Source organism: Muntiacus reevesi, chromosome 19 (assembly GCF_963930625.1).
Source record: "Muntiacus reevesi chromosome 19, mMunRee1.1, whole genome shotgun sequence".
NCBI lineage: Eukaryota > Metazoa > Chordata > Mammalia > Artiodactyla > Cervidae > Muntiacus > Muntiacus reevesi.
The window spans coordinates 31,457,763-31,483,824 of NC_089267.1; the positions used below are offsets into that span (position 1 = coordinate 31,457,763).

General features: G+C 38.9%; 1 protein-coding gene across 2 annotated transcripts in view; it reads left to right on the plus strand.

Moving 5' to 3' along the window:
- Positions 1-648: 648 nt before the first annotated feature.
- ROS1 (ROS proto-oncogene 1, receptor tyrosine kinase) overlaps positions 649-26,062 on the plus strand; it is a 111,796-nt gene continuing 86,382 nt past the window's right edge. For both annotated transcript variants that reach the window (XM_065911453.1, XM_065911454.1), the window contains exons 1-5: positions 649-771; positions 12,563-12,607; positions 15,025-15,084; positions 17,654-17,680; positions 22,455-22,515. In XM_065911453.1, the coding sequence (XP_065767525.1) occupies positions 649-771; positions 12,563-12,607; positions 15,025-15,084; positions 17,654-17,680; positions 22,455-22,515 (316 nt within the window). The remainder of the gene's footprint in view (positions 772-12,562; positions 12,608-15,024; positions 15,085-17,653; positions 17,681-22,454; positions 22,516-26,062) is intronic.

Here is a 26,062-nt window from a genome sequence, read left to right on the forward strand (position 1 = left end):
TGCCTAACAAACTTCCTTGTCTTTAGCTGACCCTCAGAGTATTTGTCTATTAATTTCAGGTTAGTTTGCTTTTTCATTTTAAAGTATGTGTGTTTGGTTTCAAAGGGTTATGTTTTTCCTCTTTGCTGCATCATTTGATTTGGGCGCTTTGAATTTTTTTTTTTTTTTTTGGATAATTCTTTATTAGAATAGTGTTACTGTTTGCTAAACATGGTTAAAACCCAGTTTCCTGCATAGCTGAACAAACCTCAAAGAAGTGAAGTGGTGGAGGGTCCACTGAGTCTGATCCCGTCTCAGACTCTGCACGTGTCACGTGCTGGCTGAAATGCAATTTGCCTTCTCTGCTTTGTTTACTTTCCTTGTGAAGCGCTCTCCTAAGACCTAACCTTTACTCGGGTGGGTGACTTTCTTTATGGGAGTAAAAGGAAGCCTCCTTATGAAATCGCTGTTATGGGAATGATACAAGCTATCTAGTATTCAAAGTTCTAAACATTATTTAAAAGGCAAAGATATCCCAACACATCAAAACAAGACCAAAAAGTCCACCAGCCACTCTTTCAACTGAAGTGATGAAACCCAAAGAATTCAGATAGCGAAATGGAGAAAATGAGAAGAAAGTTCATCTGAAAATCCGCCATTAGTGAAGTGATGAAGAACGTTTACTGGCTTAGTCTGAAACTTGTCAAGTTTGCAACTCTTGGCTGCCTATGGATTTCTGTGGTCCAGTGTACTGTTTTAAACAGCTGTTTAAAGTCATGTGTAACTAACCTGGTAAGTTTTCCTGGTCTAATATTTGTCTTCGTAGGAAGTAGAACAGATAGAATTCAGCTTGTTGTAGTGGTTGAATTACTTTCTCTTTATGAGAAGCTTTCTCATGAGAAATGATGGCAAGGCAAGAGTCTTTTTTCCAAAATAAATTAGGAACGCTAGTGATTATAGTAAGGAGGGCAGAACTGCTTTATTTCTTTCAAGTTGTCTCTTCATAGATTATTATTATTATTATTTTTGCAACTGGGGGCATGGGGTTCTGGCAAAGGAGGCATAAATGAAATCAATTTGCACACCTTAAAAAAACCAATTAAACTCATTTATTACAAAATCATTTATATTCATCTTAAAGCATGAAATAGGTTCGGCCACAGGGCAATGCCTTGTCATTGCAAGCAAAAGTACTATTTATATTGTGGATAGATGATTGTATCGGGAGGGGGATGATGAGGGAAGCAGATGTGGATGCCATGTAGAACACTTTATCTTATTGTTGATCACTATATATTTACATGTTATTTTATGTGTTATATACTTATATATGATTATCATTATTAAATGACAGAATTGTTTGTAAATTCCTGTCTACCTGTGCATTTATAATTTTTTTGGTGAGTTTTTCTGGAAATCTATGATTTTCTTCTCATTCTGGGTGTTATTCCTCCTAAATAGTGTTTCATATCTTTACAGTTATAGTGTGACTTATTTGTGTTCAAAACAATCACTGAATCAAATTTAAAAGCCAAACACATTCTAGTCAGGGAAAGATGCCCTCTTCCTATCTAAAGACAATGTGACAATACTTATAGTTTTAAAATAAAAAAATACCAAATACAGTATTCATTATTAGGCTAAAGTATTAAAGATAGAAGTCTGTGGTAGAGTAAAAAAGGAAAGGTATTTGTGTTACACTCTTGGTTTAATTTAAACTATCATTTTAAACACTACTTAAGCTTACTATTGTTTCGGCACTTTTAAAAAATATGGTTGGTATTTTATAGAATTCTTTGCTGAAGACTTCACTACCACGGATATAGAAATATGTGCTTTAGGGTTTTTATAAAACTAAATATCCAAACTTAAAAATGGAAAACTGGGACTATTAAATGTTTTCTTTTTTTATTAAATGTTTTTCTCTGATTATAAAAACAATACATATTCATTGTAAAATGTTTTTAAGAGAAGAATAAAAGAAAAGAATCCTGTAATTCCACAACTATTGACCTATAATTATATTTTCTTTCGATGATTTTTCCTCAAGTATGTATACAATTTTTCACACACTGTGCACCCAGCTCTTTCATTGAACATTACTTTGTGGATTTTCCTGTATACCTTGATGTTTTTATGGAAATAAGGTCCTTAATATATTTTAAATATTCCATCATATGAATGTGCCACTATAATTTGTTTATTAATTTCCCGACTATCAAAACTGATGTTGGCTGTTTCTATTATTGGAGTCTCCATTTTATTTTTTAGCTAAACTTAGTTTTATCTTATTTCTGTGTGTGGGCTCCTTGATTTCAGGGTTTGGCAGAAGGAGTAGACAGTCTGTTCCTTTGCTGAGTTGCCTTCCGTTCACCTCCTACAGAGAAAGGCACAGCTGATATGGTGGAACTGCAGAAGACATGGTCTGCCAACTTGACTAGTGATTGTAATCATGTTCTCCATCTGTTCCTCCCACATCAGGGCAGGGGAGACAAAAGCTAGGTGCAAGACCAGTGAATAGAGCCACGGATCAGAGGAACGATATGAAAAGTGCTGGATTTTATTGCACTGTTTGATTTTTTTTTTCTGTGCTATCGTTTTTAGCTTGGACTTTGCTATGAAGGTCATCCTTGATTTCATTGGGTGGTTCTTTCTTTTAATTAATTTTTTTATTATCATGCTTGGTAAATAACATACAGCATATCCCCTATAACTGCCAATTCATGTATCTCAACCTTTTTAGAAAATTATTAGTCATTATTTCTCAAAAGTTTGCCTCTACTATATCCTTTTCTTGCCTACTGATACTCTGTGCATGTTCAGTCACTCAGTCATATCTGTCTGTTTGCGCCCATGGATTGTAACCTGCCAGGCTCCTCTGGAATTTCCCAGACAAGGATACTGGAGTGGGTTGCCATTTCCTCCTCCAGCAATCTTCCCTACCCAGGGATCAAAATTGCACCCCCTGCATCTCTTACACTGGCAGGCAGATTCTTCAACACTGAACCACCTGGGAAACCCTGAGACTCAAATTAAATGTATATTATATTATCATTCCCACTGGGTGATTCTTGATATTGAGGCATCTTTGCCTTTTAAAAAGAAATGAAAGTGTCTTGTAGAAAGGAATGTTAAAACTGCTGTCCCAAAATGCACAAATCATAGTTCTATGTTTGAGCATGGGTTTTACACTAATGGAGGAATCTGTATGTATTAGTTGAGTGTATTAACTGACCTGATATTTTAAGATTGCATATGCCATGTGCTGCAGAGAACAAAAAAATAATTATTGTTTTTCAGAACACTAGCATTGTGAGATCCTTTATGAAAAAGAAACAAAAGAGATTCATGGCCAAATAATTTATGAAAATGCTTTTTGCCATACCCTCTTTTTGAAGATTCAACAGGATACAATCTCATATTGATGGCTTTGTTTATAACAATTTTGTGATCTTTGGCAATAAAACTCTCTCTTTTTTTTTTTTTTTTTTTTTTGAGTAACAAATCCCAACCATTGAGGACCTATTGCTCAGAAGTGCTCTTTTAGAAGCCTCAAGTCAATTCAATAAGATTGTCAGAAATAATAAGATTCAGAAGGTTGTCCTGTTTAAAAAAGTATATATATGTGTGTATATATACATTACCTTTCTTGTATATCAATATACAACTTTATAACATGTTTGCTAAGTTGCTTCAGTCGTGTCTAACTCTTTGCAACCCTATGGACTGTAACCCTCCAGTCTCCTCTGTCTATGGGATTCTCCAGGCAAGAATACTCGAGTGGTTTGCCATGTCCTCCTCCAGGGGATCTTCCCAACCCAGGGATCCAACCTGAGTTTCTTATGTCTCCTGTATTGACAAGTGGGTTCTTTACCACTAGCGCCACCAAACCATAACTCCAAAATTCCATAACGTATCCAGAAATTAGTACACCATGCACTGATATAGGAATAGGCAAGCCGGTAAAACAGAATATATTCCAGAAATTATACTATGTACATAAGGGAGTGTGGAATATGATAAAGATGATAATTCAAGCCCAAGTGAGGCTCTCCATTTAGAATGAAAAATAACTCCTTCCTTCAGTAGGTGAAAGAATAAGTAAACTGACAATTCAGGTAAGGAGATATTATTCAAGGCTATTATAAAAAGAAATGAGCTATCAAGACATGGAGGACACCTAAATGCCAGTTACTAAGTGAAAGAATCCAATCTGAAAAGGCTGTGTGGCTCCAACTGCATGATGTTCTGGAGAGGGCAAGGCTACGGAGATACTGGAAACACTGATGATTGAGAGCCATGGCGCTGGGCTCTGGGGAGATGAATGGGCAGAACACAGAGGACTGTCAGAGCAGTGAAAGTATTCTGTATGGTAATCATTATACTTCTGTCCAAATACCAAGACTGAACCCTAAGGTAAACTGTGGACTTTGGATGATTGTGATTATTCCACTGTAGGCTCATGCTTATTAAAAAATGTGCTATTCTGGTGAGTGGTGTTGATAATGGGAGAAGCTATGCATATGTGGGAACAGAGAGTTGATAGGAAATCTCTGTACCTTAAACTCAATTCTGTTGTATACCTTGAGCTAATCTAAACCAAATAAAGTAAAAAATAAAGTACTCCTTTCTTTGAAAACAGAAGTGAAAAAAAAAGATTCAAAAAATTTCAACTCCTGTTAACATATTACTACCAGATTCAAATAAATTCCACAAGGTATTTTAAAAAGATATAATTTAAATACAAACAGACAAAAAAACAGAACAAGACTTCATCCTGTAAAATATTTTGATAAGTTAGGAAAGACTATTTGTATAATCTTGGAGTGGGAAAGAAGTCTGTTTCAAACCCTAGACTCACTAAAAGAAATTATTAATAAATTCAACTGCTTAGAAATTAACTATATGACAATAAACAGAAGACAATAAAAACAAAGCCAAAGAATAGAAAAAAGTTTTACACATGATAAGCACAATTTTACCAACTCTTATAAAGGAGAGTATTTAAATATTGTTCAGAACAAGAAGGCCTGCTTTTTTTAAAAAAAGAAACATTAATGGCTAAGAAACATTAATGACTAAAAAATGTGATAGATGTTCAACCTCACAGCAACATAGAATTGCATAGGAAAAATGAATGATCAATTTTTATTCTATCAGATTGGCAGAGATAAAGACATCTTATAACTGGCCAAGTTTGGATAAGCTGGAACTTCCATGTGTTTTTCGTTAGGATGTAAGTTGATACCATTCTAGAAAATAGTGGGTAAATAAATATCAAAAGAGATAAAAGAGAAAGCATACCTCTAACCCTGAACATCAAGAAATTTATCTGAAGAGATTATTGCATCAATAATATGTCTGCAAAAGGCTGTTTACAGCAAATTTGTGCATAATATTAATAATAGATTTCTAAGTGCCTGGCACTGTACTATAATAATGAATATATAATTTAATTTAATCCTCACAAAACTTTAAGCACTAATTATTATCCTACTTATGTTTCAGATGAGAATACTAAGTTTAAATAACACAGCTAACTTTTAAAATGATCACATCAGGAGCAAATATCATAAGTGGGATTAAAATGCAGATCACTCTGCTCTGTTTCATTATTAAGGCAGGAAGTAAAGAGGGAAGTTAGTTTTGGCTGAGGTGGGCAGTATAGGGATGCTTGTGCCAAGAAGTAGGAGTTGGGTTGAGGATTTAAGATCTGGGACTGGGACAGTGTCTTTCAGGCAGGTAATTGGAAGAGGTGAGCGCAGGTAAACGATGAGAACTCTTACTCCAAAGTGAGGAATTTTGGTACAGTTTATAGGAGGCATCCATGCTTTGGTTAAGGACACGGGCTCTGGAGGCAATTAGCACCCCATTCAAATCCTAACTCTTGGACAACTTACTAGACCTCTCTGTCTCTCAGCCGCAAAATGAAGTTAATAAAAGTATGTCCCAAATAGGGTTGTTGGGACATTGAATGAGATTCAGTGTAGAACACCAAAAACAGTGCTTGGAACTCGAGACTCACTCACTAATGTTAGCTATGATTATGGGGAGGAGGGGGATGGAGTTGGAAATTAGGGAAGAGTGTTGACAAAATCATCTTCATCTGAACCCCCTAGGCCTGACTCATGAGGCTACCTTGCCCAAGACCGTTTGATGGGCATGCCATTCAGTTTATTAAACTTAATTTTGAGAGCTGCCAACAGAAAGACTCAATACTATTACAGTGTGACTTAAAGGTCACCAAGAAACATCTCTGTTGTTTCATTGTTTAAAAACTACTAAGGCATGCACCCTTTTGTTTTTATGAGCTAACACTGATTTTTGAAGGAATAGGAAAAAATTCAATTGCAAATTCGCCGTCTTATGTGTCATTATATTTGGTTGTATTTCAATCACATAAGGGGGAATCAAAAGCTTCATTTTGAACAAAATTATGAACACAAAGAACTATGAAGCATGTGGTTGCACAATTAACCTAAAAGATACAATTCTTAATCTCTGTGTACGTAATTATCTAAAAACAAAAAAAATATTAAGCTTTCTTCTCCTTTCTCTACAAATATAAATGATTAGGGAATGGCGATCAGAGGAATCTTTCTTCACACACCAAATGAGAAGAAAAGAAGTCAAAAATTGTCCTTTGGTTCCTGTGTCTGATTACTTCTCAAGTACTGAGAGTAATCCCTCATGATCCTAGGACACTGGGTGATGCTTCCAAGGCACTTCTGGACCCCTTCCTGAATAGTAGGCCGTCTTGAATTCTTGGATTTATTCCTGCAGCATATAGTTATGGAACACCATTATCCTTTTGGCATTGTTCTAGAGGCTGGAGAGAGTGAACAGCAAAGTGGATGGTGCTTACACAGAATGGAAAGAGAGGGCTCCGTGACCTCAGTGATGGTCATCTTTTTGCTTCCTTCTGAAAAACACAGGCTGTTCAGAAGGCCACAACAGATGCTTAGGTCACCTTCCAAGCGCTTTTAGGTTTTCTATTGTCCCTTGAAACGAATCTTGCTCGCAGTGCTGGGTCAGCCCAGGACAGATGGTGTGCCTCCTTGCTAAATTAATCACCTCTCTAATTCAATGGCTCAAATTTAGCAACTTTTAAGGAGAGGTTCTGGTCAGTACTGAACTTTCTAAGTGACTCCATGGGAAAAGAATTTGCCTGCCAAGGCAGGAATCACAGGAGGCACCAGTTCCATCCCTGGGTCAGGAAGATACCCTGGAGGAGGAAATGGCAATCCACTCCAGAATTCTTGTCTGGAAAAGCCCATGAACAGAGGAGTCTGGCGGGCTACCATCTGTAGAGTCCTAAAGAGTTGAACACGACTGCACACAGGCAGATGCTGGTTAGTACCCGGTTAGAGTTACTAAAAATATTCACTTAGTTTTCCTCTGCCTATATTTCTAAGTCAATGAGTAGGGCAGGTTGATAACTATATCATACCCATATAACGTTATTTGGGTGCATACCAGGTTATCATAGACTCAGCATTGCCATCTTTTGTAAGCCTTTCTGCTCATGAAGGACTCCACTCAAAAATGACCAGAGAGAGGATGAACAATTTATAGATTCTTCCTTCTTAGTTTCCATTTATTTTCCTTCAGCATAAAAAAGTTCTTAAAATTTGTGAAAATGTGAGAAATAAAAAGAGGAATCTGTTGTTTCACTATATGCAAAATTCTGAATTTGTATATTTCCCTTTGCTCTTAGTAAGACTGCTTTTAAAAAAAGAAAAATGCCATGTGCCATGAGGTAGGGTTAGAAGACATGATTCCTAACCTGTCACACGGCAGCAGTTGCACTTGCTTGCACACATGTATGCAGACACACTGCCTCTGTGTGAAGTCTCGAATGTTTGCACACTGGGCTTTTAAGAATTAATATCAATCTCATATCTGTCTATGAGAAAAATGAGACTTTAGTTTTTGTTTGTTTTAAGAAAAAAACCCTGGGCTTCAATGAGCCATCAGCAAAAAATGTTGAGGCCATGACTATATGAATGATAATAGGATGGTCTTCAATCAAAATCCTGTTAAACCTGCACCAGGCTTGACCTATTGTGCTATTTGTGAACAATCTAGAAATTTCTGGGTTGTGATTGTATGCTAACTTGGTGATTCATGGGAAATCCAGATGGGAATTTAATAATTCTTTTGGCCCAGCATGCGGGATCTTAGTTCCCACACCAGGGATTGAACCCATGCCCCCTACAGCAGAAGAGTGGAGTCCCAGGGGAGTCTGGTGGGAATCTAGTAACTCTTGACTACAATGGGTGGTATTCTGTTTCATTTTTACAGTAACTGGCTCTAGTAGTCATGTACAAGTTGTTTTGTCTGTTATATTCAAGCAATGTGAAAGGAAGATGGATACAGATACTCAAAAGCTTAAATACTAAACAAGGTTGATGGCCCTTATGTTTGTGAGAAGCTGAAAAAAATGGAAAAAATGTTTAATTTTTTTGAAGATTTGCGTCCAAGTTATAGAGATATGAGTCGGGACATCTTTTAAATAGGAGCACAATTTTAGACTCTGTGCCTTAAGTCTTCATGGTAGACTGATTGAAAATGTAGCACTGCTCTTCATTTAACTATGGATAGTTGACATTTTAGAAGACTGGGTGGCAGAAAATTATTTTTATATAAAAATTGCTTCATCAAATGTGAACACTTTGCTAAGTGGCTTATGAAATTTGCCAAATCTCTTGAAAAAGCAGCAGTTCAAAATGAGGTTGAGGGTATAATTTGAAACAGGATGTCTTATTTTGTTGGTTTGGCTGCTTTGATTAAAACCTTCTGTGAGGCAACTTTCGTGATCAGCTGAGATGCAAGTTAACATGACAACAACGTATTGACCCAGTAAACAAAAAGCATGATGGCTCTGTAACCGTGAACAGATACAGTTACTTCACTGCTTATTGAAAACAGCACACCCTAACCCCTTAACCACTACTTCCTGCCCTTCTGCCCCAAGGGGGGGGAAAAAGTTTTAGCAGTGACTTCTTTTGGAGATATGTAAATCCCTTCATGGAAAAGTTATGAAACCCCAGGAAATTGCTCCTGTGAATCATTGTAGTTTTTGACCCAGAGGTTAGTTCCTATAATGCTTATTTCTTGAAACACTTCCCCCAGCCCCCATTTTTAGTGGTTAGTTTGTATAAAAAAAAGCTCAAGACTATAAATCTGAAAAAGCATAATTTTCCCAAACAGGCAGGATTTTTAGCAATTAACAGGTTAAGCTCATTATTCAGACAAAGTAAAATTCTCTGAGTATGACTGTATGTGTGTGCATGCCTGCTTAGTCACTTAGTCTTGTCTGACTCTTTGAGGCCCCATGCACTGTAGCTGGCCAGGCTCCTCTGTCCATGGAATTTTCCAGGCAAGTATACTGGAGTGAGTTGCCAGTTCCTACTACAGAGGATCTTCCTGACCCAGGGATCGAATCCACGTCTCTTGCGTCTCCTGCATTGGCAGGCAGATTCTTTACCACAGAGCCACCTGGGAAGCCCCATGATGGTATAAGCCACAGATTAACGACTATGCTAATCACTATGCTAATCATGCATGTGATTATATGTTGTTGTTGTCAGTTGCTCAGTCATGTCTGATTCTTTGTGACCCCATGGATTGTAGCACTCCAGGCTTCCCTGCCCTTTGCAAACTCCAGGAGCTTGCTCAAACTCAAGGCCATTGAGTTGGTGATGCCATCCAACCATCTCATTCTCTGTCATCATCCCCTTCTCCTCCTGCCTTCAATCTTTCCCAGCATCAGGGTTTTTTCAAATGAGTCAGTTCTTTGCCTCAGGTGGCCAAAGTATTGGAGTTTCAGCTTCAGCATCAGTCCTTCCAATGAATATTCAGGACTGATTTCCTTTAGGATTGACTGAATTAATCTCTTTGCAGTCCAAGGGACTCTCAAGAGTCTTCTCCAACACCACAGTTTAACTCAGCTTTCTTTAGGGTCGAACTCTCACATCCATACATGACTACTAGAAAAACCATGACTTTGACTATATGGACCTTTGTTGGCAAAATAATGTCTCTGCTTTTTAATACATTGTCTAGGTTGGTCATAGCTTTTCTTCCAAGGAGCAAGTATGTTTTAATTTCATGGCTGCAGTCACCAGCTGCACTGATTTTGGAGCCCAAGAAAATAAAGTTTGTCACTGTTTCCATTGTTTTCCCATCTATTTGCCATGAAGTGGTGGGACTGGATGCCATGATCTTCATTTTTTGAATGTTGAGTTTTAAGCCGTCTTTTTCACTCTCCTCTTTCACCTTCATCAAGAGGCTCTTTAGGTCCTCTTCATTTTCTGCCTTAAGGGTGGTGTCATCTGCATAGCTGAGGTTATTGATATTTCTCCCAGCAATCTTGATTCCAGTTTGTGCTTCATCCAGCCTGGCATTTTGCATGATATACTCTGCATATAAGTTAAATAAACTGGGTGACAATATACAGCCTTGATGTACTCCTTTCCCAAATTAGAACTATGATTATATATGTCATGTGGAAAAAATCATTCAAAGGACCCCAAGGTGATGATGGTATAGGCCACCATAACCTTGGGGTACTTTGAGTTTTTACATGACACATATAATTGTATGTCTGATTAGCATAGTCATTAATCTATTTCTGGTATGCATATTCTACATTTATGTTTTAAAGCTCCCGATACGACCTTCCTCTCTGTATGAGACAATTTAAGTGACCTTTGTAATAAGGGCATTGTGGCATTCTCCAAATCATGTGCTTGGCAATTTACTCAAGTAAAGTTGAGTACAAAGTTTTTTCATTATCCCTATTTTGGGGAGCTTCCTGGGCTTCCCAGGTGGCACTAGTGATAGAGAACCCATCTGGCAATACAGGAGACTTAAGAGATGTGGGTTCGATCCCTGGGTCAGGAAGATCCCCTGGAGAAGGAAATGGCCACCCACTCCAGTATTTTTGCCTGGAAAATCCCAAGAACAGAGGAGCTTGATAGGATATGGTCCATAGGGTCGCAAACAGCTGGGCATGGCTGAATTGACTTTGCACATAAACACTAATTTTTTATACCATAACTTTATACAAAACTGTTTAATCTGTCTTCTGGTGGTATAGTATTTACAACAGAAATGTTGTATGTTAAATGGTGTACTTTTCAAGCAACCCAAACACCTGGTTAGCATAAATCTTTTAGTGGTAATGCCATTCCATTAACTCCTCTGTTTGCAGAACTTCTGAAAATCTCTTTGCTAAAGAGTTGGAGAGTGACTGGTCATATAAACCTCAAATATTTCATAGCCCGATGGCTCAGCTGTAAAGCTCCTGCCTGCTAATGCAGGAGATGCAAAAGACGTGGGTCTGATCCCTGGGTTCAGAAGATGCCCTGGAGAAGGAAATGGCAACCCACTCCAGTATTCTTGCCTGGAGAATCCCATGTACAGAGTAGCCTAGCAGGCCACAGTCCATGGGGTCACAAAGAGTCAGACATGGCTGAGCATGCATGCACACACACACACATTGCCTAGCCATGAGAATTAAGAAACACTGTTCATATTAGTACATGAGACTTTATAAGGAACAAAATCAAGTTGTTTCTGGGCTTCAGGTTATTAACCTCATGGTCAAATAGTCTGTTTAGCTTATGAGTTTATTTTTCCATTTCTTAATTCTAGATCCAAGGGCACTAATGATATTTATATAAAAAGTACTTTCTTGGATGGAGGAAAATAGCTTTTCACATTATAAAAGCAAATCCAAAATAATAGGCATAGAAACACGAGGAAGAGATATACCTTGAAAAAATCTTGCCTAGGGCAGCTGTTATTCACACTTTTATCTTATGTGTCATGAACACAAATGTATACAGATTTAGGTTAGAACATGAATACATTTTTTGGTATGGTTTGTTATATAATGTTAATTAAATGCTGTCAATTGTTTTAGTCTTTAAAAAAAAGAGAAATGCAAACGTAATTCATCTCTAATCCAGGAGACCTTGATTGACTAATGTCACAGGCTTATTTAATACTATATCTCCCATTGTTCTTAACCACTTCTTTCGGCTACATCCTGACTCCCACTTTTATCATTTCTACAGAATCCTTAGGCATTTCATCTTATCCAGGCACACTTTGTTTTATTGCACTCTGCATATATTCTGGTTTTTTACAAATTGAAGATTTGTGATAACCTTGTGTTGTTTCATGGTGGTTAACATTTGTTAGCAATAAAACATTTTAAATTAAAGCATGTACTTTTTTAAAAACAGTGCTATTGCACACTTAATAGATTATAGTGTAGTGTGAACATACTTGTACATCCACTGGGAATCCCCCAAATTTGTTGATTTCCTTTGTTTCAGTAGTCTGGAACCAAACTTGTGGGATCTCCAAGGTATTCCTGTTAATTTGCAGAGGCGTCTTGTCTGGTTTTATGACTGATTTAATGACTTTAAAACATTTGGCTCCTTAATTTACAGTTAGAAAACACTGGGGAGGCAAAAAAAGGAAGCTCTTTTTTTCTTTTTTTAAAGTTGTGGTAGTTATACCGAACACAAGATTGATAAGGTATTCATTCCTTCCTTCTTCATTTCAGGGCAGACAGCTTGATGTCGGCACACCTCACAATCTGAGTGAACCGGTAAGTAATTGCTTCCACTGCCTGGGACTTTACAGTGTTTGCATTGATAAAAAAAGGGACAAAAGTCAGGTTTGATTACCGTAATAATAAATCCTAAGTAAAAGCTCATTTAATTGTGCCCGATGGAGGAAGCTGGATGGAAAATAGCAAGAAGTCTGCATCACAGATTATTCAAACATGAGTTCAGGGACAGTGCATTGAAGTGAAAAGAACATAGGACTAAGACAAGACCATGATTTTGATTATACCTAGCTGTGTTCAGTTCAGTTCAGTCGCTCAGTCCTGTCCGACTCTTTGCGACCCCATGGACTGCAGAATGCCAGGCTTCCCTGTCCATCACCAACTCCCAGAGCTTGCTCAAATTCATATCTTTTGAGTCAGTGATGTCATCCAACCATCTCATCCTCTGTTGTCCCCTTCTCCTCTTGCCTTCAATCTTTCCCAGCATCAGGGTCTTTTCTAATGAGTCAGTTCTTTGCATGAAGTGGCCAAAATATTGGAGCTTCAGCTTTAGTTAGCATCAGTCCTTCCAATGAATGTGGCTTTGGCCAAATTACTTAAAATTTCTGAGATGTAGTTAAAACTACTAAAATATGGGTATTCTGAGAGGGTTGGATTAGACAGTGTCTACTCTTTCCTCTATCAATTACATTTATGGTCTTATTTCTTTCCTGCGCCTGTATCCATTTACAGAATATGTGTTTGGTGACTCCAAGTATAGGTATGAACTAGGCACTGTGCTGGATAGTAGAGACTTAAGAGTGAGTAAAATAGAGGCTCTGTTTCAAAGGACTCACAGTCTTGTAGGAGAGACAGACACGTGCATAAAATCATAGCCAGACAGCATTGTGAGAGTCAAAACAGCGGCGGGTGGGAGGAGAAAGGATAATACGCAGGAGGAAAAGCAGTTTGCTTGCCTGCAGGTCTTGCATGGCTAAAACTAGAAAAAGGAAGAGTTTTCTAGAAGGACTAGAGGGGAAAGGTACACTAGTCAGAGGGAGCCCTTTGTGTCCAGACCCAAAAGTTTGAGACAGCTGAGTTGTGCAGAAAAGGAGGGGTACTTCAGCTTGCTTGGGGGAGTGTGCGTGTGCAGAGACAGGACGGAGAAGACTGGGCTGGTAAGCTAGGTGGGGCCAGATGGCAGAGAGCTCGGTGTACCAGGTTGGGAATATTTGGTTTCAATGGCACACAGGGTTTTAGATAGGATAAGGATATGATTAGGTTTTGTTGTCCCCCATGAAGCTGTTAGCAAGCGGTGGTGGGCCCAGAAAAGCAAGGACAGTGAGCGAGCAAGGAATGAAGACAGAGTCCAGGAAACAAAGAAGTGAATCAGTAGAACTTGGTGATGGATTGTCCATGAGGATGGGGTGGGAAGGCAGTAAAAGAAGGAGAAGCTGCCTGATTCCCGGCTCAGGCAGCTCAGAAGATGGAAGCATATTAATGGAAAACACAGGAGAGAGAGCAAATTCGAGGGTACAAAGGGAGGAATTTGATGTTTCATATGCTGAATGGGGGGCTTCCCAGATGGCCCTAGTGGGAAAGAACCTGCTTGCCAATGCAGGAGATGTAAGAGACGCGAGTTCGACCCCTGGATAGAGAAGATCTCCTGGAGGAGGAAACAGCAACTCACTCTGGTATTTGAGGTGCTTGTTGGGACTCAAATGGAGCTATTTAACAAACAATTGAAATCTGGGTCTGGAGCTCAGGAAGGGGTCTCCGCTGAAATTCAAGTTCAGATGGATGATACTGAGAAGGGATGTGAGCTCAGTCTTGGAGAACCTGAAGAGTGAAAAGAGAAAAAGTTGAGGATAGGACATAGGTAGACATGAAAAGAAAAAGGAGAGGAAAAAAGAGATGGCAGAGCAGAAGGAACTGAGGAAAAGGGGAATGCAATTTAGGTGTTATTGTGGCCTGTGGACTGAATGGTCCACACAATCGCAGGCACAGACAAGCCAGGTAAGGAGGCCCCAGCTGAATCTGTCCAGTGGGAGGTCAGGGCGGCCGACTTCCCAAACTATCCACCTACCTCGGTTTTGATGTGCTGCCTCTGCTTGAGTCTCCAGCTTTAGGTTTTTCTTGTTGCGTGACACACCCCAAGGACTTAAATGATGTGCTTGACGCCGTGCGGTCCTGGACTTCCCCTGCCCCAAGCACCCAGGGGACAGTGTGTTCCCAGACAGTCCATCGCTCCGCCCCAGGCTAGACTCCACTCAGCAACCCCGAGCCACACCAAGCCCTGCTCTGTCTGTGAATACGACAGCTCTGCTTACAGTCCCAGAAGTCCTGATCACTGTGAGGCCACAGATTCCTTGGTAGACAGATTTTTACTCCAGGAACACTTTTTTGCTATTTGCACTTCAGGTGACTAGAAAAATCACACTTCTTCAGTCATCATCATCTCTTACTCTCTCTTATAGTGCATCCAAGGATGTCATTTCTGGAATTCAGCAGATCAGGAAAACTGTGCCTTAAAGTGTGTAAGTATTAATTATGTTTCTGTTTTGATGTGAATGTTTCCCCCAAGAGAATCATTCTCCATGAGGATTCCCATTTGAGTTTCCATTGACTTTTAATTAGCTTGCTTGACTTGAAAGCAAAAGTATGAGTAATACACAATGGAAATGGAGTAATGGAGAAAATGAGATCAGTTTCTTTTTTTTTTTAATTAATTAATTTGGCTTTGTGGGGTCTTAGTTGTGGCACACGGCATCTCGGTTTGCATCTCGGGAGATCTTTCATTGTGGTGCATAGGCTCTTTAGTTGTGGAGTGAACTCAGGAGTTCCAGTGTGAGAGCTTAGTTGCTCTGTGGCATGTGAGATCTTAATTCCTCAACCAGGGATTGAACATGCATCCTCTGCATTGCAAAGTGGATTCTTAACCCCTGGACCACCGGGAAAGTCCCCAAATTAACATTATTAATGCAACCGGTGAACTGGCAACCAAGAGAAGTTAATGCAAACCATGGAAGCCAGAAATGACCAATGACCAATTGCTCCAAATTATAGTGACCTTTTAGTAGAATGTTAAGTATTTGTTAAATTTCCTAGTCCTGTACTTCTCAAATTTTAATATACAAATATCTGGGATCTTGCTGAAATACAGATTCTGATTCACTGGGTTTTGTGGGGAGAACTAGAAATTCTGTGCTTGTAACAAACTCCCAGGTGATGCAATGGGTGTTTCCAGACCACACTTTGGAGGGACCTAGATCACGTTCAAGGTTTCTCTGTGGGGAATATGGAAGCGGTCTAACCCAGAGGACACACACACCTAGGTTTACTTCACTTCGTGTAGGAAATACATTCCCTAATACTTTTTCATTTTTTTGTTTATCCTGGCTTTGCCAATTAGTGTGTGACTTTGTTAAGGTACTTCATACTTTACTTTCCTAATAGGTAAATTAAGATAATAAGCGAATCCCTGCTAAGGATAGTGCTTGTTACACTATAATTAATTACTTCAATCTCATGGATAAGAGTTTTGTAATTTAAAAATGGGTTGCTTTGTTCAGTTCAGAGATTAAATTAGTTAGGATCATGATAACTTTAGGTAATATAATTTTCTTGAACTTCCTTGGTGGCTGAGATGGTAAAGAATCCGCTTGTAATGCGGGAGACCTGGGTTCAGTTCCTGACTTGGGAAGATCCCCCGGAGGGGTGGCATGGCAGCCCACTCCAGTATTTTTGCTGGAGAATCCCCATGGACAGTGGAGCTTGGCGGGGTAGAGTCCACGGGGTCTCAAAGAGTTGGACACGACTGAGCAACTAAGCACACAGAATATCATTTTCTATTAATGCCTCAAATTACAGCATTGAGATTTAAACAAGGGTATTAACGTCTTCTTCTGTATAGTCAGTCCTCACAGCTGTTCTTGTACGGTGTCCTCACAGATCTCAGCCACAGGAGTCACTTACACCCACTCTCCTGCTTTCGACGCTGTGCTTCATAGACTGGAAGTTACCAAAAGATGGAGCAGATGCTGTTTGGACTTGTGAACAATCACACACACTAAATACATTTTTCCAGGGACTTCCTGGGTGGCCTGGTGGCTAAGAATCCACACTCCCAATGCAGAGGGCTGTAGTTTGACCCCTGGTTGGGAATCTAGATCCCACATGTTGCAACTAAGACCCAGAGCAGTCAAGTAAATAAATAAGCAAAAAAATAAAAACACTTTTCCTACTCCTTGGTAGCACATTATCCAGATGGTAGTTTGAATCATTATTTGCCTAGTCACGTGTTTAATATCCTTTGCTGACATGTAGGGCCATCAGGGGAGGATGTTTTCTGTCTTGTTCACACTGTCCTCTGCACCAAACACAGTGAGGGGCACGTAGCTAGTGCTCAGACTGCACTGAGCAAGTGAAGGAATAAGTACCATTTGTTGGGGGAATCAGTCCAGGAAGCAGAGTGGATGCTGGAGTGGCCAGTTTGGGCAGAAGAATCTTCTGGCCTTTCCTAATCAGACCTATTGGTGGCTTTTCATTTCCGACTCTGTCTCCCTAGGCACCTACCAACATCCCTTCATTCTCTAACCTGGTCGATCCGTCACGGATTACTGCTTAGTTGAGACTTTCTAGTAGACATCACGTGTCCTTGTTTTTCCAGGGATGCAAAGAACATAATTTTTACAGCAGCTTGTACAGTGAGTGGCCTTCCTAGACAGAACGCCCAGCTCTGGAATCTTTTGCTTTTGATTATTCTTTATTGACTATTTTGTCGTGTGCTCATGCTCCATTGCTTGGTTTTATCCAACTCTTTGTGAGCCTTTGGACTATAGCCCCCCAGACTCTGTCCATGGGATTTTTCAGGCAAGAATATTGGAGGGGGTTGCCATATCCTCCTCCAGGGGGTCTTCCTGGCCCAGGGATTGAAGCCAAGTCTCCTGTGTCTTCTGTACTGAAGGTGGATGAACCACTGGGGAGGCATTTTGTTGATGGTGGGGCATAAATTAATTTGGTAGAAATGCCTAGCTAAGTGTCAATAAAATTATTGACAACTTTAAAGATTCTAAGTAATTTTTCTTTCCTTTTTCCTCTATGCAGAATGAAACCTATGCTGCAGTTTGTGAGGTGAGTGCCAGTCACTTGCAAAAAAGGTGTCATTAAACCCCACGTCTTTCTCTGTTGTCCTTAAAATGCTGTTAAAATAACAATAGAGAAAGCAGAGTCATTCTTGGTGCACAGAAATATTCTTCCTAGGAGTGCTCTAACTCTGGGTGTAAAGATGACTGTATTTCCATCTTTGACTCAGGTATTTGCTCTGCTCTACATATCTATGTGCATATATAAAATGCATTTAATAACATACATAGATGTATGTATGCACTCATACACATTCACAGGTGTACATATGTATTACTCTAATCTGGTTTGAAAGGTTCTTCTGATTCCTGAAGCCTGGGTGGTGGGAAGAGAGGAAAAGGCATAGCAGGGATACCCTCATCTCTGCTGATTTCACCTCCTTCCCCTAAAGCCTGTGGGTTATCATTAAATACAGGGCATTCAAAGAGAACCCTTCATTTATTTGCTCATTTATTTTCTCTTTTGGCCACACTCCACAGCAGGGATTGAACCCATGCTCTCTGCATAGGGAGTGCAGAATCTTAACCACTGGACTACCAGGAAAGTCGCAGAAGAGTACTCTTAGGTTGCAATCTTATTCCTTATTCAGCAAACTCCTTTGACAACACAGCTTTTTAAAATTTAAATTTCAGTTAATTAATTTACTTCTTGCTATGATATTGAGGGACCTCATACTGACTCTGGCTGCCCAGGTGTCTTCTGATTACCTTCTCCTCTAGCCCCACGGGAGGTCTCTCCCCTGCACCTGACCTTCTTCTCCTTCAGTCTTCTTCAATTAAAATTTCCTGTCCAGGATTCTGTACCCTGCAGAATTTATTTTAGTTTATTTGACAATAGGTACTTATGATGAAACTGAATTATTTCTCAGTTTCACATCTATGCTGTATTCTATTTAAAATGTCCTTGAAACCAGCGAACAGAACTATCCTATCTTGCCTGAGGAAGAGATACAGATGATCATTCATTAGTAAAATAGAAAAAATTCCTTCGAATAGAAAATAAAAGCAAAAAATTAAATTGGAATATTCTCTCAATAGTCTGTGGTGACCTTGTATCTGAGTGATTTTTCCTTGGGAGTGAATGGTGATTGAGTTAGCTAAGAAGAAATAAAACAAAGAGGAAAAATTACTCCTTATATAAGTAGACAATTAAAGCTTGTTCCTGGATGAGATTAAAAAAAAAAAAAAAAAAACAACTGCCTGAGAACTCTTTTACGTGAACAAAGCAAAAGCAGCAGCCAAAATAACAGTCCCTTTGAGGACTGCGATTAGAAGCCAAGCAGTTCAGAGCTGGGTTTCTTTCTCTTTTTTCAAACTTTATTAATTTAAAGCATTTTTTTTTAATTGGAGGATAATTGCTTTACAATGTTGTGTTAATTTCTGCTTTACAACAACGAGAATCTGCTGCATGTATACATACATCTCAAGCCTCCTCCCATTCCCTGCATCCTGCCCGTCTATGTCATCACAGCACACAGAGCTGAGCTCCCTGCGTTATGCAGCAGCTTCCCACAAGCTATCTATTTTACACATGGCAGTGTATACTTATCAATGCTATTTTCTCAATTCATCCCACCCCCTTCCCGCCCTGTGTCCACATATCCGCTCTCTGCATCAGCATCTCTGTTCCTCGAGGACTGGGTTTCTAGTGCGATAGTTCACTGTTCATCCGTATGCTGCCCACTCGCGCTTATGTAACGTGGACCTTGGCTCTCTATTGTAACATGTAATTATTCCATTCTTTTCTATTATATTTTGCTATTTTATACGTTAAATAATGTAGACCTAAACAGTCATACATGCTCGATAGAGGTGGAGGTAAAGAGAAAGATATAGAGATAGATATTTTAAACTCAGCTGCTCACACCTTTAGGAAATTTGAACTCCTTGACCATCAATGCTTCCACCTAGAAAGCTTGGGATTTGCCCACATGTTTCTTGGAGGGAATAGTTTTAGAAGTGGTAGCTTGCAAGGTGTGACTTGGAAAATGATGTGAGCAAGTGAGATGGCTTATCCCTGATAATTTAGAACACAAATTAGATTATCCTAATCTAAAAGGTTCTAAAAGCGTTTCTATGACTTCTCATTGCCATTTGAGAAAAAGTACAAACTACCAGTGTTTTCTGATTCATGCACCTCATCTTGCCTCCTGTTCCTTGTTCTCTGTACCAGCCATACTGGCCTTTCCCTCATCTCCAAGTCTATGTACCATATTCCTACCTCAAGGCATTTGCCCTTGTCCAGATTTTTGCAAGGCCAGCTCCTTCTAATCACTCAGGTCTTGTCTTGATGGTCACCTCTGCATGGTTCTTCCTGACCACCCTAACTAAAGTTAGTCCCCTTCCTGTCTGGTCATGCCTTATGTCTTTGACTTTTATCTTCCTCATGGGTGCGTGCTAAGTCTCCTCATTCATGTCCAACTCTTTGTGACCTTTTGGACCATAGCCTACCAGGCTCCTCTGTCCATGGGATTCCCCAGGCAAGAATACATTACCCAAGCGTACTATTTTTTGTTAGTTACTTTGTTATTGTGTATTTTCTTCTAAGAGAATATAAATTGTGAAGTCAGGGAACTTAATGGTTTTATACATCGCCATAGCCTTAAAATCTAAAACAGTGCTTGGCATGTTAAAGTTATCAGTAAATATTTTTTGAATGAATGACTTTTTAGGAGATGAAGCCACAATTCATATGGAGACTCTGCAATGGAGGCATCCAGGGAGGGTGGTGGGGCCTGTCCTCCTTGAGCTGCAAGAATAACAAAGGTCACCGACAGCAGGTGTGACAGTCAGGGAAACACAGGAGTGGAGCCAGAGGGATGATGGCAAAAGTGATCTCACTGCTGCGAGAACAGAGAGAGCAGATGGGTGTAGCCCCTGGGAAGGATGAACTTGGCTTTTGCAGTGGGAATGGCAGCTCAGTAGCCTGGAATATGTTGTATAAATGCCCCATCCAGGGCTTTTGGCTCAGATTCGGTGGACTTCTTAAATCCAAATTCCTTTAAGTTCTCTCCAGGGCAACTTGAGTTTGAGAAACACTGGATAACTTCATTTGAAGTCTAATGTTAGATTAGAGAGAGAGAGAAAGCAAGATAGAGGGTGGAAGGCACAGAAAGAGAGAGAGGGAGAGACAAAAGAAGGAAATCCTATTCAATAGCTTTGCCTCCACTTGAGATAGCATTTAAACTCTCTGGAGTACAAACTTCTAGTTATGAGATTAACAAGTTCTGGGAATCTAACGTCCAACATGGTGATTATAGCTAATAACACTGTATTATGTTCTTGAATGCTGCTAAAGAGTTGATCTTAAATATTCTCATCATGAAGCAGAAATGGTAATTATATGATGGAATGAAGGTGTTAACTAATGCTGTGGTGGTAATCATTTATCTTAATAAAGCTGGGGAAAAAAGGCAAACTTCATCTAGGTAAACAGAACATTTAAGCTCCTGGATAGGTCAGAACTAGCTGTATTACCAAATACTCATTATTCCATTTCCTTTCTTCTTCCTCAGTTGTCTTTCTTGAAAAGAAAATCCCATGTTAGTGAACTGAAAATATTCAGTGAATATTTTACTGAAACCTCATAGAAGATGTGAAAAGTATACTAGACCCTTAAGTTAAATAATCCTGAGCCCAGACTGAGGTATTTAATCCTTAACTAAGCAAACCTGGGCTTATCAGGCTCCACTTCCTCGGAGAGCGCAGATCAAATATGGGACAGTTGAGTATTTGCAAATTAAACAGCCCTTCTCTACCTGGACATCAGAGTAAGTGCATTGAATCATGGTTTCCCCTATTATCATGAGAAACAATAGAATGTTGTCGTAGGTGTTATAATTATAAACCGAATGAGAGTGGGAAGATTGATTATGATTGTGTTGTAGTTTTATGATGTGTGCATTTTCTCCTTTTTTTTCCTCCTCCTAACAATGTTAACATTAAAAGGTGCAGGAAATTTGTGTCTCAGCCACCAAAATGTTTACTCTGTTTTCAGTTAATGAGATGAGATGTTAATCACCATTAGGTTTTTGTAGACCTTAAAATTTAACTTTGGCTCTAAGACATTCATTGAAATGTTCAGTTGCTCTAAAGTTTACAGTTCACTTTTAATTTTTCAAGGAAGGCATGGATACATGAAATAAATAGGTCTCATTTTAGGCTAGATTTTTAAGTAACTCCCTAAAGTTTTAACTAAGATAGTAAACATATAATTGCATTGTTGAGCTCAGTATTATGTCACCCATTAGAACGTCATGAAATTAACTTACTGAATAAAGAGTCACAATAAATAAAATGACATAGAATAGAACATATAAGATTGCATCACAGCTCAGGATTCCTTTTGGAGATGAAAATGTTCTAAATTCAGATTGTAATGATGATTTTACAATTCTTTGAATGTTCTAAAAACCTCTGAATTATGTGCTTTTTAAAGGGGTAGATTTTATGGTATGTCAAATATATTTCAATGAAACTGTTTAAAAAAGGGAAAAAACTACCGTTTCAGCAATCTTTTTCACCAACTTGTATGTGTGTAAAAAGTTGTTTTGTTAAATGCATTTTGGAATTTGGGACATGGTCAAAAAAACTGAAAGGTATTCTAATCCCACTAGCAAGTGGGAACTTGAGTATTACAGCTCAAATTCTGATATACAGGTATCCTTATATATCAGGCATTCATATTTCAAAATTTGGTTGAAGCTTGTGAGCAAAAGCAGTCCAAAGGCTGCACTGACGGGCATGCTACCTGTCTTCCGTAGCGAGACTCCTGTGAAGTCGGCTGCAGCAGCGGGGAAGGCGCGTATGAAGAGGAAGTGCTAGGTAAGCAGATTCACACAACTGTTATTGAAAACAGTCTACACCACTCCAGGTACCTGTCCTAATGTAGGGGTAATGAGCCATCTCTTAAAATATCTAGACTTCTATGTCTCAGTATGATCTATATCTATCTATCTATATCTATATATAATTGAGTATATATTTTTTATTAACTTCAAATGTGGAATCCATATTTAGAGACTCAGCAAAAGTCTTCTTTCAGAGAAAATTAGGGGAAACAGCACATGACATGTGTAGAATTTGAGATTTTGCCCTCAGTTCAGTGGATGCAATCACTTCTCTCTTAATGAGAGAATCCTGAGCAACTTGATATCAGGAAATGCCACTGTTTTAATGAACTGAAAGTGTAGAAATATTTTATTTAATGTGAATTTCATTGCTCAGCTCACAGTTATTCAATTGACTGAGTACCTTCTATAGTTATGGCTCCCTACAACATGTTGGGAAATTTGCAGAATGTGTAGAAGTTATTCTTCTCAGTGTTAGATTTGGAGTATGTAAGGAGCTTGACTGTATATGTCCCCAGTTCCCTCTGACTTATTTCAGAGCAGGTTGGGTGTCTTTAAGAGACTTTGCCTGAACAGATGGAGAAACATACCGTGTTCATGGATTGGAAGAATCAATATTGTCAAAATGGCTATCCTACCCAAAGCAATCTATAGATTCAATGCAATCCCTATCAAACTACCAACGGTATTTTTCACAGAACTAGAACAAATAATTTCACAATTTGTATGGAAATACAAAAAACCTCAAATAGCCAAAGTAATCTTGAGAAAGAAGAATGGAACTGGAGGAATCAACCTGCCTGACTTCAGACTCTACTACAAAGCCACAGTCATCAAGACAGTATGGTACTGGCACAAAGACAGAAATATAGATCAATGGAACAGAATAGAAAGCCCAGAGATAAATCCACGAACCTATGGACATCTTATCTTCGACAAAGGAGGCAAGGATATACAATGGAAAAAAGACAATCTCTTTAACAAGTGGTGCTGGGAAAACTGGTCAACCACTTGTAAAAGAATGAAACTAGAACACTTCCTAACACCATACACAAAAATAAACTCAAAATGGATTAAAGATCTAAATGTAAGACCAGAAACTATAAAACTCCTAGAGGAGAACATAGGCAAAACACTCTCCGACATAAATCACAGCAAGATCTTCTATGACCCACCTCCCAGAATATTGGAAATAAAAGCAAAAATAAACAAATGGGACCTAATGAAAATTAAAAGCTTTTGCACAACAAAGGAAACTATAAGTAAGGTGAAAAGACAGCCCTCAGATTGGGAGAAAATAATAACAAATGAGGAAACAGACAAAGGATTAATCTCAAAAATATACAAGCAACTCCTGAAGCTCAATTCCAGAAAAATAAATGACCCAATCAAAAAATAGGCCAAAGAACTAAACAGACATTTCTCCAAAGAAGACATACAGATGGCTAACAACCACATGAAAAGATGCTCAACATCACTCATCATCAGAGAAATGCAAATCAAAACCACAATGAGGTACCATTACACGCCAGTCAGGATGGCTGCTATCCAAAAGTCTACAAGCAATAAATGCTGGAGAGGGTGTGGAGAAAAGGGAACCCTCTTACACTGTTGGTGGGAATGCAAACTAGTACAGCCACTATGGAAAACAGTGTGGAGATTTCTTAAAAAACTGGAAATAGAACTGCCATATGACCCAGCAATACCACTTCTGGGCATACACACTGAGGAATCCAGATCTGAAAGAGACACGTGCACCCCAATGTTCATTGCAGCACTGTTTATAATAGCCAGGACATGGAAGCAACCTAGATGCCCATCAGCAGATGAATGGATAAGGAAGCTGTGGTACATATACACCATGGAATATTATTCAGCCGTTAAAAAGAATTCATTTGAACCAGTTCTAATGAGATGGATGAAACTGGAGCCCATTATACAGAGTGAAGTAAGCCAGAAAGATAAAGAACATTACAGTATACTAACACATATATACGGAATTTAGATAGATGGTAGCGATAACCCTATATGCAAAACAGAAAAAGAGACACAGAAGTACAGAACAGACTTTTGAACTCTGGGGGAGAACGTGAGGGTGGGATGTTTTGAAAGAACAGCATGTATATTATCTATGGTGAAACAGACCACCAGCCCAGGTGGGATGCATGAGTCAAGTGCTCGGGTCTGGTGCACTGGGAGGACCCTGAGGAGTCGGGTGGAGAGGGAGGTGGGAGGGGGGATCGGGATGGGGAATACGTGTAACTATATGGCTGATTCATGTCAATGTATGACAAAACCCACTGAAATGTTGTGAAGTGATTGGCCTCCAACTAAAAAAATAATATTTAAAAAAAAAAAAAAAGAGAGACTTTGCCTGAGAGTTTTAATTCTCTAGTCGTTTCTGAAGGATCAACACTTTGATTAACTATAGTCTATGTTAGCAGCTAGCTTTTCCAGAATTCCCCAGTTTTTCCTCCCACTGGAAGATAAACAGTTCCTTCCGGAACAAGAGATGATTGGCTTTTCCATAAGCTACAGTCCTTGTTTCAATGGTTGATGAAAATTGGCAGGTGGATCTTGCCTTGCTATCCTGATTTGCTTCTGAATCAGAGTGGTGAAGAAACCTTATCCTCTAAGTTCAGGAAAAGATGCCTGCTTTCGCCACTTCTATAATAGTGGATATCCTAGCCAAAGCAACTAGGAAAGAAAAAGGCATCCAAATTTGAAAGGTGGAAGTAAAATTATCTTCGTTTGCAGATGATATGATCTTATATGCAGAAAACCCCAAAGATACCACAAAATACCCTGTTAGAACTAACAAACAAATTTGGCAAAGTAGCAGGAAACAAAGTTAAAACTAGAAAATCAATTGCATTACCATGCACAAATCTGAAAAGGAAATTATGGTGACAATTTCATTTACAGTAGCATCAGTAAAATGCTTAGAAATTAACCAAGGAGGTGAATGATTTGTAAAGTGGAATGTTCACAAAACATTTCTGAAACAACTTAAAGAAGGCAAGTAAATGGAAAGACATCCCACATTCATGAATTTAAAAACTTGGTATATTGTCAAGATGTCAATATTATCAGAGCAATCTACAGATTTAATGTAACCCCTATCAAAATTCCAAATACATTTTTGCAGATGGGATACAATTTTGCAGATTCCAAATACATTTTACATGGGATAGAAAGACAGATTCTGCAATTTACATGGAATCTCAAGTGACCCCAAATTCTGAAAAGAACAAAGTTGGAGGATTCATACTCCCTGATTTCAAACTTATTGCAAACCTATAATAATCAAGAGTATGGTTCTGGCATTCAGAATTCTAACACTTATAGAATGTGTCTGAGAAGTAGTACCAATAACTGTATGTACCAATTGTAATGTTGCTAATGCTTAAAAGTCATGAAATACTTCACAATAAAAAAGAGCAGAATATAGGATCCTTTGGAACTCAGACAGTTACTTGCACGTATAAAAATAATGTGTTCGACACAATGGGCTACAGATA